This window comes from Salmo salar, chromosome 27 (assembly GCF_965601325.2).
Source record: "Salmo salar chromosome 27, fSalSal1, whole genome shotgun sequence".
Lineage (NCBI taxonomy): Eukaryota > Metazoa > Chordata > Actinopteri > Salmoniformes > Salmonidae > Salmo > Salmo salar.
The window spans coordinates 6,193,057-6,207,649 of NC_138317.1; the positions used below are offsets into that span (position 1 = coordinate 6,193,057).

The 14,593-nt window shown below is 42.8% G+C and overlaps 1 protein-coding gene and 1 long non-coding RNA gene across 4 annotated transcripts in view; one reads left to right on the plus strand and one right to left on the minus strand.

The window, feature by feature from the left end:
• Positions 1–4,863: 4,863 nt before the first annotated feature.
• Positions 4,864–14,593, plus strand: part of LOC123730951 (uncharacterized) — a 31,083-nt gene continuing 21,353 nt past the window's right edge. Inside the window, exon 1 of the long non-coding RNA XR_006762437.2 lies at positions 4,864–5,231. This is a non-coding gene — a long non-coding RNA (uncharacterized LOC123730951). The remainder of the gene's footprint in view (positions 5,232–14,593) is intronic.
• LOC106588234 (uncharacterized) overlaps positions 8,051–14,593 on the minus strand; it is a 29,040-nt gene continuing 22,497 nt past the window's right edge. For 2 of the 3 annotated variants that reach the window (XM_014177045.3, XM_082970330.1), the window contains 2 exons: positions 13,549–14,368; positions 8,051–9,453 (listed from right to left, as the gene is read on the minus strand). In XM_014177045.3, the coding sequence (XP_014032520.2) occupies positions 8,342–9,453; positions 13,549–14,368 (1,932 nt within the window). In that variant the 3' untranslated portion in view covers positions 8,051–8,341. The remainder of the gene's footprint in view (positions 9,454–13,548; positions 14,369–14,593) is intronic. The other variant, XM_014177047.3, reaches the window with a different exon arrangement.

The following is a 14,593-nucleotide window of genomic DNA, read 5'->3' on the forward strand; positions in this document are numbered from 1 at the left end:
GCAAATCATATCACGACTCCATTTTGCTCCTCCCTTCCTACAGGCAGAAACTCAAACAGAAAGTACACGTGCTAAGGTCAACTCTGGTCTGACAAATCTGAATCCATGCTTTAAGATTGTTTTGATCACGCAGACTGGGATATGTTCCGGGTAGCGTCTGAGTATAACATTGATATACACACGGACACGGTAACTGAGTTAATCAGGAAGTGTATAGGGGATGTTGTTCCCACTGTGACTATTAAAACCTACCCAAACCAGAAACCGTGGATAGATGGCAGCATTCGAGCAAAACTGAAAGTGCAAATCATCGCATTTAACCATGGCAAAGGGACGGTAATATGGTTGAATACAAACAGTGTATTTATTCCCTCCGTAAGGCAATCAAACAGGCAAAATGTCAGTTCAGAGACATAGTGGAGATGCAATTCAACGGCTCAGACACAAGACGTATTTGGCAGGGTCTACAGACAATCACGGATTACAAAGGGAAAACCAGCCACGTCGCAGACACCAACGTCTTGCTCATGGACAGGCTAAACACCTTCTTCGCCAGCTTTGAGGATAACACAGTGCCACCGACGCGACCGTTCCCATTGACTGTGTGCTCTCCTTCTCCGACATGAGTAAGACATTTAAACGTGTTAACCCTCGCAAGCCTGCCTGCCCAGACGGCATCCCTAGCCGCGTCCTCAGAGCATGCGCAGACCGGCTGGCTGGAGTGTTTACAGACATATTCAATCACTCCCTATCCCAGTCTGCAGTCCCCACTTTCTTCAAGATGTCCACATCTTAAGTACAAGATGCTCTTGTACTTAAGAAAGCAAGGTATATGAACTAAATGACTATCACCACGTAGCACTCACTTCTGTCGTCAGTGCTTTGAGAGGCTAGTTAAGGATCATATCACCTCTACCTTACCTGACATCTTAGACCCACTCTTGTACTTAAGAAAGCAAGGTATATGAACTAAATGACTATCACCACGTAGCACTCACTTCTGTCGTCAGTGCTTTGAGAGGCTAGTTAAGGATCATATCACCTCTACCTTACCTGACATCTTAGACCCACTTTAATTTGCCTACCACCCCAATAGATCCACAGACGATGCAATCGCCATCGACTGCACACTGCCCTATCCCATCTGGACAAGAGGAATATATAAGTAAGAATGCTGTTCATTGACAACAGCTCGGCCTTCAAAACCATAGTAGCCTCCAAGCTCATCATTAAGCTCGGGACCCTGGGTCTGAAACCCGCCCAGTGCAACTGGGTCCTGGACTTCCTGACTGGCCACCCACAGGTGGTGAAGGTAGGAAACAACACCTCCCCTTCGCTGATCCTCAAGACAGGGTTGATGTTCACCCATGACTGCGTGGCCACGCACGCCTCCAATTCAATAATCAAGTTTGCAGACAACACAACAGTAGTAGGCCTGATTACCAACAATGACGAGACAGCCTACAAGGAGGAGGTGAGTGCACTGGAGTAGTGGTGCCAGGAAAATAACCTCTCCCTCAATGTCAACAAAACGAAGGACCTGATCATGGACTTCAGGAAACAGCAGAGGGAGCACACCCCTATCCACATCGACGGGACCGCAGTGGAGAAGGTGGAAAGCTTCAAATTCCTCGGCGTACACATCACTGACAATATGAAATGCTCCACCCACACAGACAGTGTGGTGAAGAAGAACTTCAGGAGGCTGAAGAAATTTGGCTTGGTCCATAAGATCCTCACAAACTTTTACAGATGCACAATTGAGAGCATCCTGTCGGGCTGTATCACCGCCTGGTATGGCAAGTGCACTGCCCGCAACCGCAGGGCTCTCCAGAGGGTGGTGCAGTCTGCCCAACGCATCACCGGGGGCACACTGCCTGCCCTCCAGGACACATACAGCACCCGATGACACAGGAAGACCAAAAAGATCATCAAAGCCATCAACCACCCAAGCAACGGCCTGTTCAGCCCGCCATCATGCAGAAGGCGAGGTCAGTACAGGTGCATCCAAGCTGGGACCGAGAGACTGAAAAACAGCTTCTATCTCAAGGCCATCAGACTGTTAAATAGCCATCACTAGCCAGCTACCACCCGGTTACTTAACCCTGCACCTTAGAGGTTGCTGCCCTATATACATAGACTTGGAATCACTGGTCACTTTAATAATGGAACACTAGGCACTTTAATAATGTTAACGTTCTGCTTTACTCATCCTGTATTTATATACTGTATTCTATTCTGCGGTAGATTAGTCAATGCCACTCTGACATTGCTCGTTCTAATATTTATATATTTCTAAATTCAATTATTTTACTTTTAGATTTGTGTGTTGTTGTGAATTGTTAGATAGTACTGCCCTGTTGGAGCTAGGAACACAAGCATTTCGCTACACCTGCAATAACATCTGCTAAAAATGTGAATGTGACCAATAAAATTTGATTTGATTTATTGCACACAGTGTGAGTTTTTTTTACCCATCTACCAATAGGTGCCCTTATTTTCGAGGCATTGGAAAACCTCCCTGGTCTTTGTGGTGGGAAATTTACTGTCCGACTGAGGGACCTTAAAGACAATTGTATCTGTGGAGTTGTCATTCAAAAATCTTGTTCAACACTATTATTGCACACAGAGTGCGCATGCAACTTATTATGTGACTTGTTAAGCACATTTTTACTCCTGAACTTATTTAGGCTTGCCATAACAAAGGGGTTGAATACTTATTGACTCAAGACATTTCAGCTTTTCATTTGTTCTTAATTTGTAAAATATTCTAAAAACATAATTCCACTTTGACTGTCACAGGGGTCGTTGAATGGAGTCCAAGACGAACCGTGGATAGTGCTCATTCTTAATTCTTTAATGAAGACACTTTAACAAAAAGAAGAAAAAAAACGACCAACAACAGTCCCGTCAGGTACACTTAGACTAAACAGAAACAACTACCCACAAACCCCAAAGGAAAACAGGCTGCCTAAGTATGGCTTCCAATCAGAGACAACAAAAGACTCCTGCCTCTGATTGGAAACCATACCCGGCCAAACATGGAAAAACAACACATAGAAATAGAAAACTAGAACACTCCCACATAGAAACAGAAAACCCAAAAACCCACACAAAACAACCCCCTGCCATGCCCTGACCATTTTACTATGGCAAATGACCTCTTTACCTGGTCAGGACGTGACATTGACATTATATGGTATTGTGTGTAGGCCAGTGACAACATCCCAATTTAATCAATTTTGAATTCAGGCTGTAACACAACAAAATGTGGAAAAAGGCAAGGGGTGTGAATGCTTTCTGAAGGCGCTGTATATGCATCAGCTAATACCAACTCAGAAAGTCATTGTAGGATCGTGTAGGGGTCTTCTTTTTCCCAATATTGCATGTCCCTTTGGAGTAGAAATCTCTATACCCCCTGTTATAAACTGTGCACCTGAACACATCAAAACACTATCAGTCCATAATCTCCATCTCTTACTGGCTCTCCATCTCTCAATGTCTAGTATTTAAGCTCAACGCTTTCTTGGCATAGTGTCCTTGTACAGGTTTTTGATCAACTCTGTGTATACTATGTGTGCATCCCAAATGGCACCCTTTCCCCTATATAGTGTACTACTTTTGACCAGATGGTGCACTACCTGCACTATATAATGAATAGGGTGACATTTGGGATGAAGCCTATGTGTGTGTTTGATCATGAAAACAATTTTAGCAGCAAACTATGAGGAGTCTCTATTGCGTTTAGCAATAGAGACTCGCTGTGTTCCCTGTGAGTTCTGCTACTCATAATTATTGTAGAACTGCATTTAGCCTACATACACTCAGTGGTCTAAAGTACTTAAATTAAAATATTTTTGGGGTATCTGTACTTTGCTATTTATATGATTCTTTTTTTTATTTACCTATTTTTCACCCCAATTTCATGGTATTCAATTGGTAGTTACAGTCTTGTCTCATCGCTGCAACTCCCGTATGGACTTGGGAGAGGTGAAGTTCGAGAGCCGTGCGTCCTCCAAAACATGACCCAACCAAGCTGCACTGCTTCTTGAAACAATACCCGCTTAACCCAGAAGCCAGCCACGCCAAGGTGGCGGAGGAAACACCGTACAGCTGGCTACCGTGTCAGCGCGCATGCTCCCGGCCCTCCACAGGAGTCGCTAGAGCACGATGGGACAAGGACATCACTGCCGGCCAAACCCTCCCCTAACCCGGACGACATCGGGCCAATTGTGGTCAGCTGCGATAGAGCCTGGACTCGAACCAGGATCTCTAGCGGCACGGCTAGCACTGCGATGCAGTGCCTTAGACCACTGTGCCACTCGGGAGGATACTATTTATTTTTTGACAACTTTTACTTCACTAGTGCACATTCCTAAAGAAAATATTGTACTTTTTACTCCATACATTTTCCCTGACAACCCAAAGTACTCGTTACATTTTGAATTGTTAGCAGGACAGGAAAATGGTCCAATTCACACACTTATCAAGAGAACATCCCTGGTCATCCCTACTGCCTCTGATCTGGCGGACTCACTAAACACAAATGCATCTTTTGTAAATAATGCGTTGGAGTGTGCCTCTGGCTATCCGTACATTTTAAAAACAATAAAATGGTGCCGTCTGCATTGCTTAATATAAGGAAATTTAAATGACTTGTATTTTTACTTCTACTTTTGATAGTATATTTTAGCAATTACAGTTACTTTTGATACTTAAGTATATTTAAAACCAAATACTTTTAGACTTATACTCAAGTACTACTTTACTGGGTGACTTTCACTTTTACTTGAGAAACTTTCTATTAAGGTATTGTGGCAAAGAAGGGGGTCGAGTGATAAATGGCAGATATGTGAGGGCAGAACTAATAAACGGGCTCTGCCCGATCACTAAAATGGCCACCCCGATCAGAACTACAGATCACAAAATGGCCGACTGCCAAAACTACAATTCCCAGAAGCAAGGGGAACCCTCAGAAGGTGGAGCCGACCCACAGATAAAAGGTCAAGAAAAACCAGGAAGAGAGAGAGAGGGCGGGAAGGATCTATGAACCATAGAGAAAGAGATAATCTACATTGGCTGGATTTACCGTGTACGAGCTGGACTGTTTTGGACTTACCTGTTGGCGTTTAGACCTGGACCTACCGAGAACCAGATTTGTGTACCGAACCCTGCTATCCTTGACCTTACCTGTGGCCTGGGTGGACCAGGACAGCGAAACAAACACACAGGTACTGTCATGTTCGAAAGAACTTTCATTCTGGGCTGACTTTGGTGACAGTTTCCCACTTAATTTGTGACAAACGCTCCTAACTTTGAAGAGGTTTGCCACAGTATCTATACTTTTACTCAAGTATGACAATAGGGTACTTTTTCCACCACCGCATAGACTTTCAATGTCATTTCTTCAAAATTCCTGGGAAGCAAGGACCATACTTGCGGCATTCCGTAAGTTACCCAATTTGACATGAATGAACCTGATAACTTATTGTTCAAACCATATCTGTGCAAACAAGATTTTATTGTCTCAATTACATTCACAGATGGCTCATGATAAGATCATTTGGCTCATTTAAATATACAAAATATCAGGGATGCAACTTTCATTGGGGAAATTGCATTTTTGTTCCCCCCAGTTTTATTATTGGAATGTGATACAAAAAGAGTCAACTTTAGGAACATGCGGACACCTCCAAGCGGTCAGGTAGGCTGTTTGGAGTGTTTATCCAACTAGATAAAATGTTTATTTATATATATATATATATATATATATATATATATATATATATATATATATATATATATATATATATAATCTCAAAAGCTTTGATTTGGGAATTCTAAATTCCAACAGAACAAAGTGTATAAATCAATATCAAATATTTCAATGCCATTGGACACGGGAAAAATGGGTCACCTATTTTTTTAACACAAATGCTACCTATTTCAAAGTATGAAAGATTTATTATACACCTCTACTTCAACAGGCTATATATATATATATATATATATATATATATATATATATATATATATATGTATGTATGTATGTATGTATGTATGTATATATATATATATATTTATATATATGTATGTGTGTATATGTGTACAAATAACACATAAGGAATCACGTATTAACCAAAAAAAGTGTTAAACTAATCAAAATATATTTTATATTTGAGATTCTTCAAAGTAGCCACCCTTTGCCTTGATGACAGCTTTACAAACTCTTGGCATTCTCTCAACCCGCTTCATGAGGTAGTCACCTGGAATGGATTGCAAATAACAGGTGTGCCTTGTTAAAAGTTAATTTGTGGAATTTCTATTTGGTAAAAAACCAAGTCCATAATATGGCAAGAACAGCTCAAATAAGTAAAGAGAAATGACGGTCCACCATTACTTTAAGACATGAAGGTCAGTCAATCTGGAAAATTTCAAGAACTTGGAAAGTTTCTTCAGGTGCAGTCGCAAAAACCATCAAGCACTATGATGAAAATGGCTCTCATGAGGACCGCCACAGGAAAGGAAGACAAAGAGTTACCTCTGCTGCAGAGGATAAGTTCATCAGACTTAGCAGCCTCAGAAATTGCAGCCCAAATAAATGCTTCACAGAGTTCCAGTAAAAGACACATCTCAACATCAACTGTTCAGAGGAGACTGGTGAATGAGACCTCCATGGTCGAATTGCTGCAAAGAAACCACTACTAAAGGACACCAATAAGAAGAAGAGACATGCTTGGGCCAAAAAACACACTGGAAATCTGTCCCTTGGTCTGATGAGTCCAAATGTGAGATTTTTGGTTCCAACCGCTGTGTCTTTGTGAGACGCAGAGTAGGTGAACGGAAGATCTCCGCAAGTGTGGTTCAAACCGTAAAGCACGGAGGAGGAGGTGTGATGGCGTGGGGGTGCTTTGCTGGTGACACTGTCTGTGATTTATTTCGAATTCAAGGCACTCTTAACCAGCATGGCTACCACAGAATTCTGCAGCAATACTCTATCCAATCTGGTTTGCTCTTAGTGGGACTATCATTTGTTTTTCAACAGGACAATGACTCAACACACCTCCAGGCTCTGTAAGGGCTATTTGACCAAGAAGGAGAGCGATGGAGTGCTGCATCAGATTACCTGGCCTCAACAATCACCTGACCTCAACCCACTTGAGATGGTTTGGGATGAGTTGGACCACAGATTGAAGGAAAAGCAGCCAACAAGTGCTCAGCATATTTCAGAACTCCTTCAAGACTGCATTCCAGGTGAAGCTGGTTGAGAGAATGTCAAGAGTGTGTAAAGCTGTCATCAAGGCAAAGGGTAGCTACTTAGAAGAATCTAAAATGTTAAATATTTGTTTAACACTTTTTGGTTACTACAGGATTCCATATGTGTTATTTCATCGTTTTGATGTCTTCACTATTATTCTACAATGTAGAAAATAGTAAAAATAAAGAAAAACCCTTGAATGAGTAGGTGTGTCTAAAATCTTGACTGGTACTGTATACATATACTACCGATCAAAACTTTGGGGTCACTTAGAAATGTCCTTGTTTTTGAAAGAAAAGCAACATTTTTGTCCATTAACACATCAAATTGATCAGAAATACAGTGTAGACATTGTTAATATTGTAAATGACTATTGTAGCTGGAAACGTCAGATTTTTTTATGGAATATCTACATAGGCGAACAGAGGCCCATTATCAGCAACTATCACTCCAGTGTTTCAATGGCATGTTGTGTTAGCTAATCCAAGTTTATCATTTTAAAAGGCTAATTAATCATTAGAAAACCCTTTTGCAATTATGTTAGCACAGCTGAAAACTGTTGTCTGATTAAAGAAGCAATAAAACTGGCCTTCTTTAGACTAGTTGAGTATCTGGAGCATCAGCATTTGTGGGTTCGATTACAGGCTCAAAATGGCCAGAAACAAAGCACTTTAAACTGAAACTCGTCAGCCTATTCTAGTTCTGAGAAATGATGGCAATTCCATGCGAGAAACTGATAAGAAACTGAAGATCTCGTATACAAAATCGTATACAAAATATACACACTGGTGCTCACATCACACTTCACAAACTTTTAAACCACATGATTCACATCGAGCAAATTACATGTTTGTTCCCTCTTTCGAGATATCAATGACATGATGGGATAGTCCTTTAAATAAATAAGAAAGCAGAAATCTCCCTCATAGAATAGTTGTTCAAACAGGTGTATCAACATTGATCTGAGTTTTAATGGTTTACACATGGACCATTATGGACATAATTATCACCCTATCTAATACCATTTTCAAGTGCTGCGGGCCCTATATTCCACAATATTTCACCATCCTCCTTCCTTTAGCTTCAGCTAAACCTGTTGCTGGCTTCCTCCTTAAAGCTGTGAATAACCACAGTCCTTGACTGAGAGCCTAATTCAGTCCCAACCCCACCCGCTAACAACGCACTCATCCCAGACTCCGCCTCCCCCTGACACTCTGCCTGCTCCACTTTCACTTGACCCCCCTGTGAGAAAAAAACCTCCCCCTCCTTGAACCCATAGGCATAACCATCATCCATGTCAGCAGCCGCTGTGGTGTTACTACTGGCAGCGGCTCCATCATAGCTGGCGGCCAGTCTCTCACAGCGTGCCTGGTGGCGCAGGAAACTATCCCTCCAGATGACCTTCTTCCCACACAGGCTACACTCGTAGGGCCGCAGCCCGCCGTGGGTCTTCAGGTGCTTGGTGAGGTGGTGCTTCATCTTGAAGCTCTTGGCGCACACGGGGCAGGCGAAGGGCCGCAGGTTGAGATGCTGCATCTTGACATGGCGGTCACGCATACTCTTCAGGGTGTAGGCCTTCCCACAGTGGCAGAAGTGTACTTTTCCTGTGTAAGGGGCCCCGGCAAGGGAGATGGAAGAGGAGGAAGATGGGATGGGGGGCGAGGACGAAGGGGGGAATGGAGCAGGAGATGGGGACAGGTGGCAGCTGGAGGTTGGGGTACCACCACCATGGGTCACGTTTGCCCCATTGGGCCAGTTCAACTCTGGGGCCCCCAGGATAAAGTCATTGTCATCAGGAGAGGTAGGTACTAAGGGTCTCTGAGAAACTTGTCCGGTGCCATCCTCAATCTCATCATAGGTTTCCCTTCCAAAGGCACCCTCTGCAAATCGGCCAAAGTCCACTTCCCCCTCGTCATCTTCTTCGTCGTCTTCTCTTCTGTAGTCTTCCTCTCCAGCTTGCGGCCTAGCTACTTGCTGAGACCAGGGACTCGCCTGCCACTGCTTTTGGGTAGAGGGTGTAGAAGCTGAGCAGGAGGGTCCAGGAATCACCTCATCTGGTTCCCCAGCATGGGGAGAAGTCAGGGCAGAACTTCTCCCCAACTGTCTCTCCTCTTTCTTCTGCAGCTCCCCTGAGCTCTTTCTCCCCTCTGGCTGTCGTCCCTCCTCACCTTGGTGTACACCAGAGTGGAAGTCTACTGGAGAAATACAAACAGAGTGATGTACAATGGACATAGAGAAATATATAAAGATAGTGTATTTATGGCACTGGGATGTGTGCTTATCACGGATAAGTGCTTATCCTCTCATAAATATGAGACAAATGTTTAAAGGGACAATCAGCAGTTGAAACAATAACAATGCGAATCCCCGCCCCCAGTTTCGGTAAAAGCTAAGGGATGGGGCTAGATAAATGTAGCCACTCTCAAAAACATACACAGAGCTATGGATGCAAGGACTGACCATCCATGATATCAAAAATATAGTTGTAATCATGTTTTGAGGCTATATAGTGTTTGTTTACATTACTTTGTGTACAAACATTGGAGTAAACAAGGTTATATTTTGGCATCTGATGGGGTACGTATTATAAATGAATCACTTATAAATGAATGATATGTACCCAATGATTATTGAAGAATATAACTTATAAAAAACATATATATACACTACCATTCAAAAGTTTGGGGTCACTTAGAAATGCCCTTGTTTTTGAAAGAAAAGCTAATTTTTTTACCCATTAAAATAACATCAATTTGATCAGAAATACAGTGTAGACATTGTTCATGTTGTAAACGACTATTGTAGCTGGAAACGGCAGATTTTTAATGGAATATCTATATAGGCGTACAGAGGCCCATTTTCAGCAACCATCACTATTGTGTTCCAATGGCACGTTGTGTTAGCTAATCCAAGTTTATAATTTTAAAAGACTAATTGATCATTAGAAAACCTTTTTGCAATTATGTTAGAACAGCTGAAAACTGATTAAAAAAAGCAATAAAACTGGCCGTCTTTAGACTAGTTGAGTATCTGGAGCATCAGCATTTGTGGGATTCGATTACAGGCTCAAAATGGCCAGAAACAAATAACATTCTTCTGAAACTCGTCAGCCTATTGTGGCAAACCTCTTCAAAGTTAGGAGCGTTTGTCACAAATGAAGTGGGAAACTGTCACCAAAGTCAGCCCAGAATGAAAGTTCTTTCGAACATGACAGTACCTGTGTGTTTGTTTCGCTGTCCTGGTCCACCCAGGTCACAGGTAAGGTCAAGGATAGCAGGGTTCGGTACACAAATCTGGTTCTCGGTAGGTCCAGGTCTAAACGCCAACAGGTAAGTCCAAAACAGTCCAGCTCGTACACGGTAAATCCAGCCAATGTAGATTATCTCTTTCTCTATGGTTCATAGATCCTTCCCGCCCTCTCTCTCTCTTCCTGGTTTTTCTTGACCTTTTATCTGTGGGTCGGCTCCACCTTCTGAGGGTTCCCCTTGCTTCTGGGAATTGTAGTTTTGGCAGTCGGCCATTTTGTGATCTGTAGTTCTGATCGGGGTGGCCATTTTAGTGATCGGGCAGAGCCCGTTTATTAGTTCTGCCCTCACATATCTGCGATTTATCACTCGAACCCCTTCTTTGCCACACTATTCTTGTTCTGAGAAATGAAGGCTATTCCATGCGAGAAATTGCCAAGAAACTGAAGATCTCGTACAACTCTGTGTACTACTCCCTTCACAGAACAGCGCAAACTGTCTCTAACTAGAATAGAAAGAGGATTGGGAGGCCCCGGTGTACAACTGAGCAAGAGGACAAGTACAATCGAGTGTCTAGTTTGAGAAATAGACACCTCACAAGTCCTCAACTGGCAGCTTCATTAAATATTACCCGCAAAACACCAGTCTCAACGTCAACAGTGAAGAGGCGACTCCGGGATGCTGGCCTTCTAGGCAGAGTTCCTCTGTCCAGTGTCTGTGTTCTTTTGTCCATCTTAATCTTTTCTTTTTATTGGCCAGTCTGAGATATGGCTTTTTCATTGCAACTCTGCCTTTTAAAATGATAAACTTGGATTAGCTAACACAACGTGCCATTGGAACCCAGGAGTGATGGTTGCTGATAATGGTCCTCTTTTACGCCAATGAAGGTATTCCATAAAAAATCCACCGTTTCCAGCTACAATAGTCATTTACAATATTAACAATGTCTACACTGTATTTCTGATCAATTTTATGTTATTTTAATGGACAGAAAATCTGCTTTTCTTTCAAAAACAAGGACATTTCTAAGTGACCATATACAGTTGAAGTTGGAAGTTTACATACACTTAGGTTGGAGTCATTAAAACTCGTTTTTCAACCACTCCACAAATGTCTTGTTAACAAACTATAGTTTTGGCAAGTCGGTTAGGACATCTACTTTGTGCATAACACAAGTAACTATTCCAACAATTTTTTACAGACAGATTATTTCACTTATAATTCACTGTATCACAATTCCAGTGGGTCAGAAGTTTACATTCACTAAGTAGACTGTGCCTTTAAACAGCTTTGAAAATTCCAGAAAATGATGTCATGGCTTTAGAATTTATGAAATCAGCCAAGACCTCAGCAATAAAATTGTTGACCTCCACAAGTCTGGTTCTGTCACGTCCTGACCAGCAGGTGGAGTAGGTGTATAAGTTTTGGTCAGGGCGTGGCAGAAGAAGTTGTGTGTTCTATGTTCTGTCTAGGTTGGGTGTTTCTATGTAGAGTTAATTGGGGTGGACTTCCAATTGAAGGCAGCTGTGTGGTGTTGCCTTTGATTGGAAGTCCTATATTAGTTGGGTGTGTTTGTCTGTGTGTTTGTGGGGAATTGTCTGTGAGCACTGCGTTATTGACCCTGCTACACTGTTGTGAGTCGTGAGTACTGTTTATTGTTTTGTTTTTTTTGTTCTGTGGATGCTTCACATTTTTCATTAAAATAATGAGTATCCATATACCCGCTGCATTTTGGTCTTCCCTGCAACACCACGACGAATTTCGTGACAGGTTCATCCTTGGGAGCAATTTCCAAACGCCTGAAGGTACCACGTTCATCTGTACAAACAATAGTACGCAAGTTTAAACACCATGGGACCACGCAGCCGACATATCGCTCAGGAAGGAGAAGGGTTCTGTATCCTAGAGATTAACGTACTTTGGTGCGAAAAGTGCAAATCAATCCCAGAACAACAGCAAAGGACCTTGTGAAGATGCTGGAGGAAACAGGTACAAAAATATCTATATTCAGAGTTAAACGAGTCCTATATCGACATAACCTGAAAGGCTGCTCAGCAAGGAAGAAGCCACTGCTCCAAAACCGCCATAAAAAAAGCCAGACTACGGTTTGCAACTGCACATGGGGACAAAGATCGTACTTTTTGGAGAAATGTCCTCTGGTCTGATGAAACAAAAATACAACTCTTTGGCCATAATGACCATCATTATGTTTGGAGGAAAAAGGGGGAGGCTTGCAAGCCGAAGAACACCATCCGAACCGTGAAGCACGATGGTGGCAGCATCATGTTGTGGGGGTGCTTTGCTGCAGGAGGGGCTGATGCACTTCACAAAATAGATGGCATCATGAGGATAGAAAATGAAGTGGATATATTGAAGCAACATCTCAAGACATCAGTCAGGAAGTTAAAGCTTGATCACAAATGGGTCTTCCAAATGGACAATGACCCCAAGCATACTTCCAAAGTTGTGGCAAAATGGCTTAAGGACAACAAAGTCAAGGTATTGGAGTGACCATCACAAAGCATTGACCTAAATCCCATAGAAAATTTGTGGGCAGAACTGAAAAAGCATGTGTGAGCAAGGAGGCCTACAAACCTGAGGAATGGGCCAAAATTCACCCAACTGTGGGAAGCTTGTGGAAGGCTACCAGAAACGTTTGACCCAAGTTAAACAATTTAAAGGCAATGCTCCCAAATACTAATTGGGTGTATGTAAACTTCTGACCCACTGGGAATGTGATGAAAGAAATACAAGTTGAAATAAATCATTCTCTCTACTATTATTCTGACATTTCACATTCTTAAAATAAAGTGGTGATCCTAACTGACCTAAGACAGGGAATTTTTACTAGGATTAAATGTCAGGAATTGTGAAAAACTGAGTTTACATACACCTTAGCCAAATACATTTAAACTTCCAACTTCAACTGTGTGTATATATATATATATATATATATATATATATATATATATATTTAAAAAAATATATATAAACACATATCAATGTCCAAGTCCTGTTTACATTTCACATTCTAGGACTACTTACCAGAGTGTCCTCTCAGCTCAGGACCCTCCCTTTTCTCCTCTTCCAACTCTTCTCCCATTCCTTCACTTGCTTCAATCACTCTTTCAGTCCCTTTCTTCTCCTGAGGATCTTCCCCATAGCCCTCTCCACTTCCTCTATCCCTGCCATGGAGTTTCTCAGCACTTGGTGGCACTGCCCTCTGTCTCAGTCTAGCTCTCAGTCTCAATGCCTCACCAGGAAACCCCACGTGCTTGGTGTGGCTATAGTCCAGTCCTCTCCCATCATGATGGCTTAGGGGGCTGGCTTTGCTGTGGCTGGACATCCACACCTCCTCACAGCTGGAGTAGTCACTCTCCCCAGCAGGGTGGGAGTCCAGCTGTGAGTCAGCTAGGTGCTGGACAGGCATGGACATGGCTGGCTGGGGTGAGGACCTGGGGTGGCCCCACCTGGGGAACTGATGGGGCCTCCTCCACGTGGCCAATGGCGGCAGAGCATTCTGCACCTGACCATAGGTCCTCTTCTGCTTCTCTTTCCCCTCTCTCTCCATGTATAGGCAGTCGGTGCTGCTTGGGGACTGCTGCCTTGAGGAGGCACCATGGTGTGTGGCAGCTGCAACATCCACAGGGTTGCATTCTGTTGGGGGTCGAGGTCTCTTCAGGATCTCTGTGCATTTGTCAACAATATGCCACATCTGGAGAAAGCTGGCTACCGTTACATAGTTAACAATGTCATCACGCACTATGCTCAGTCGGCCGGTGTAGGCTGAACTCAGGACACTCTCAAAGGCCACAGGGTCCATGACAGAGGGCAGAGACACTGTCGTCACATTCTTAAGCAACACCTGGTGAAAGTGATGAAAAAAAACTAGGATTTCACAGCTATTTTTCCAGACAACAATGAACATGACAGAGCAAAGACACAAACTACTATTGTAGACGTCTCTCTCTAATACACTAGTCACAGAAACCCAGACCTAGGCAACAGCAGTGACTAGCCTATGTTTGGGATCAATAAAGGACTCTCTTGGTAACTTCGAAAAGGGGTGAAAGGAGGGTCCACTTCAGAT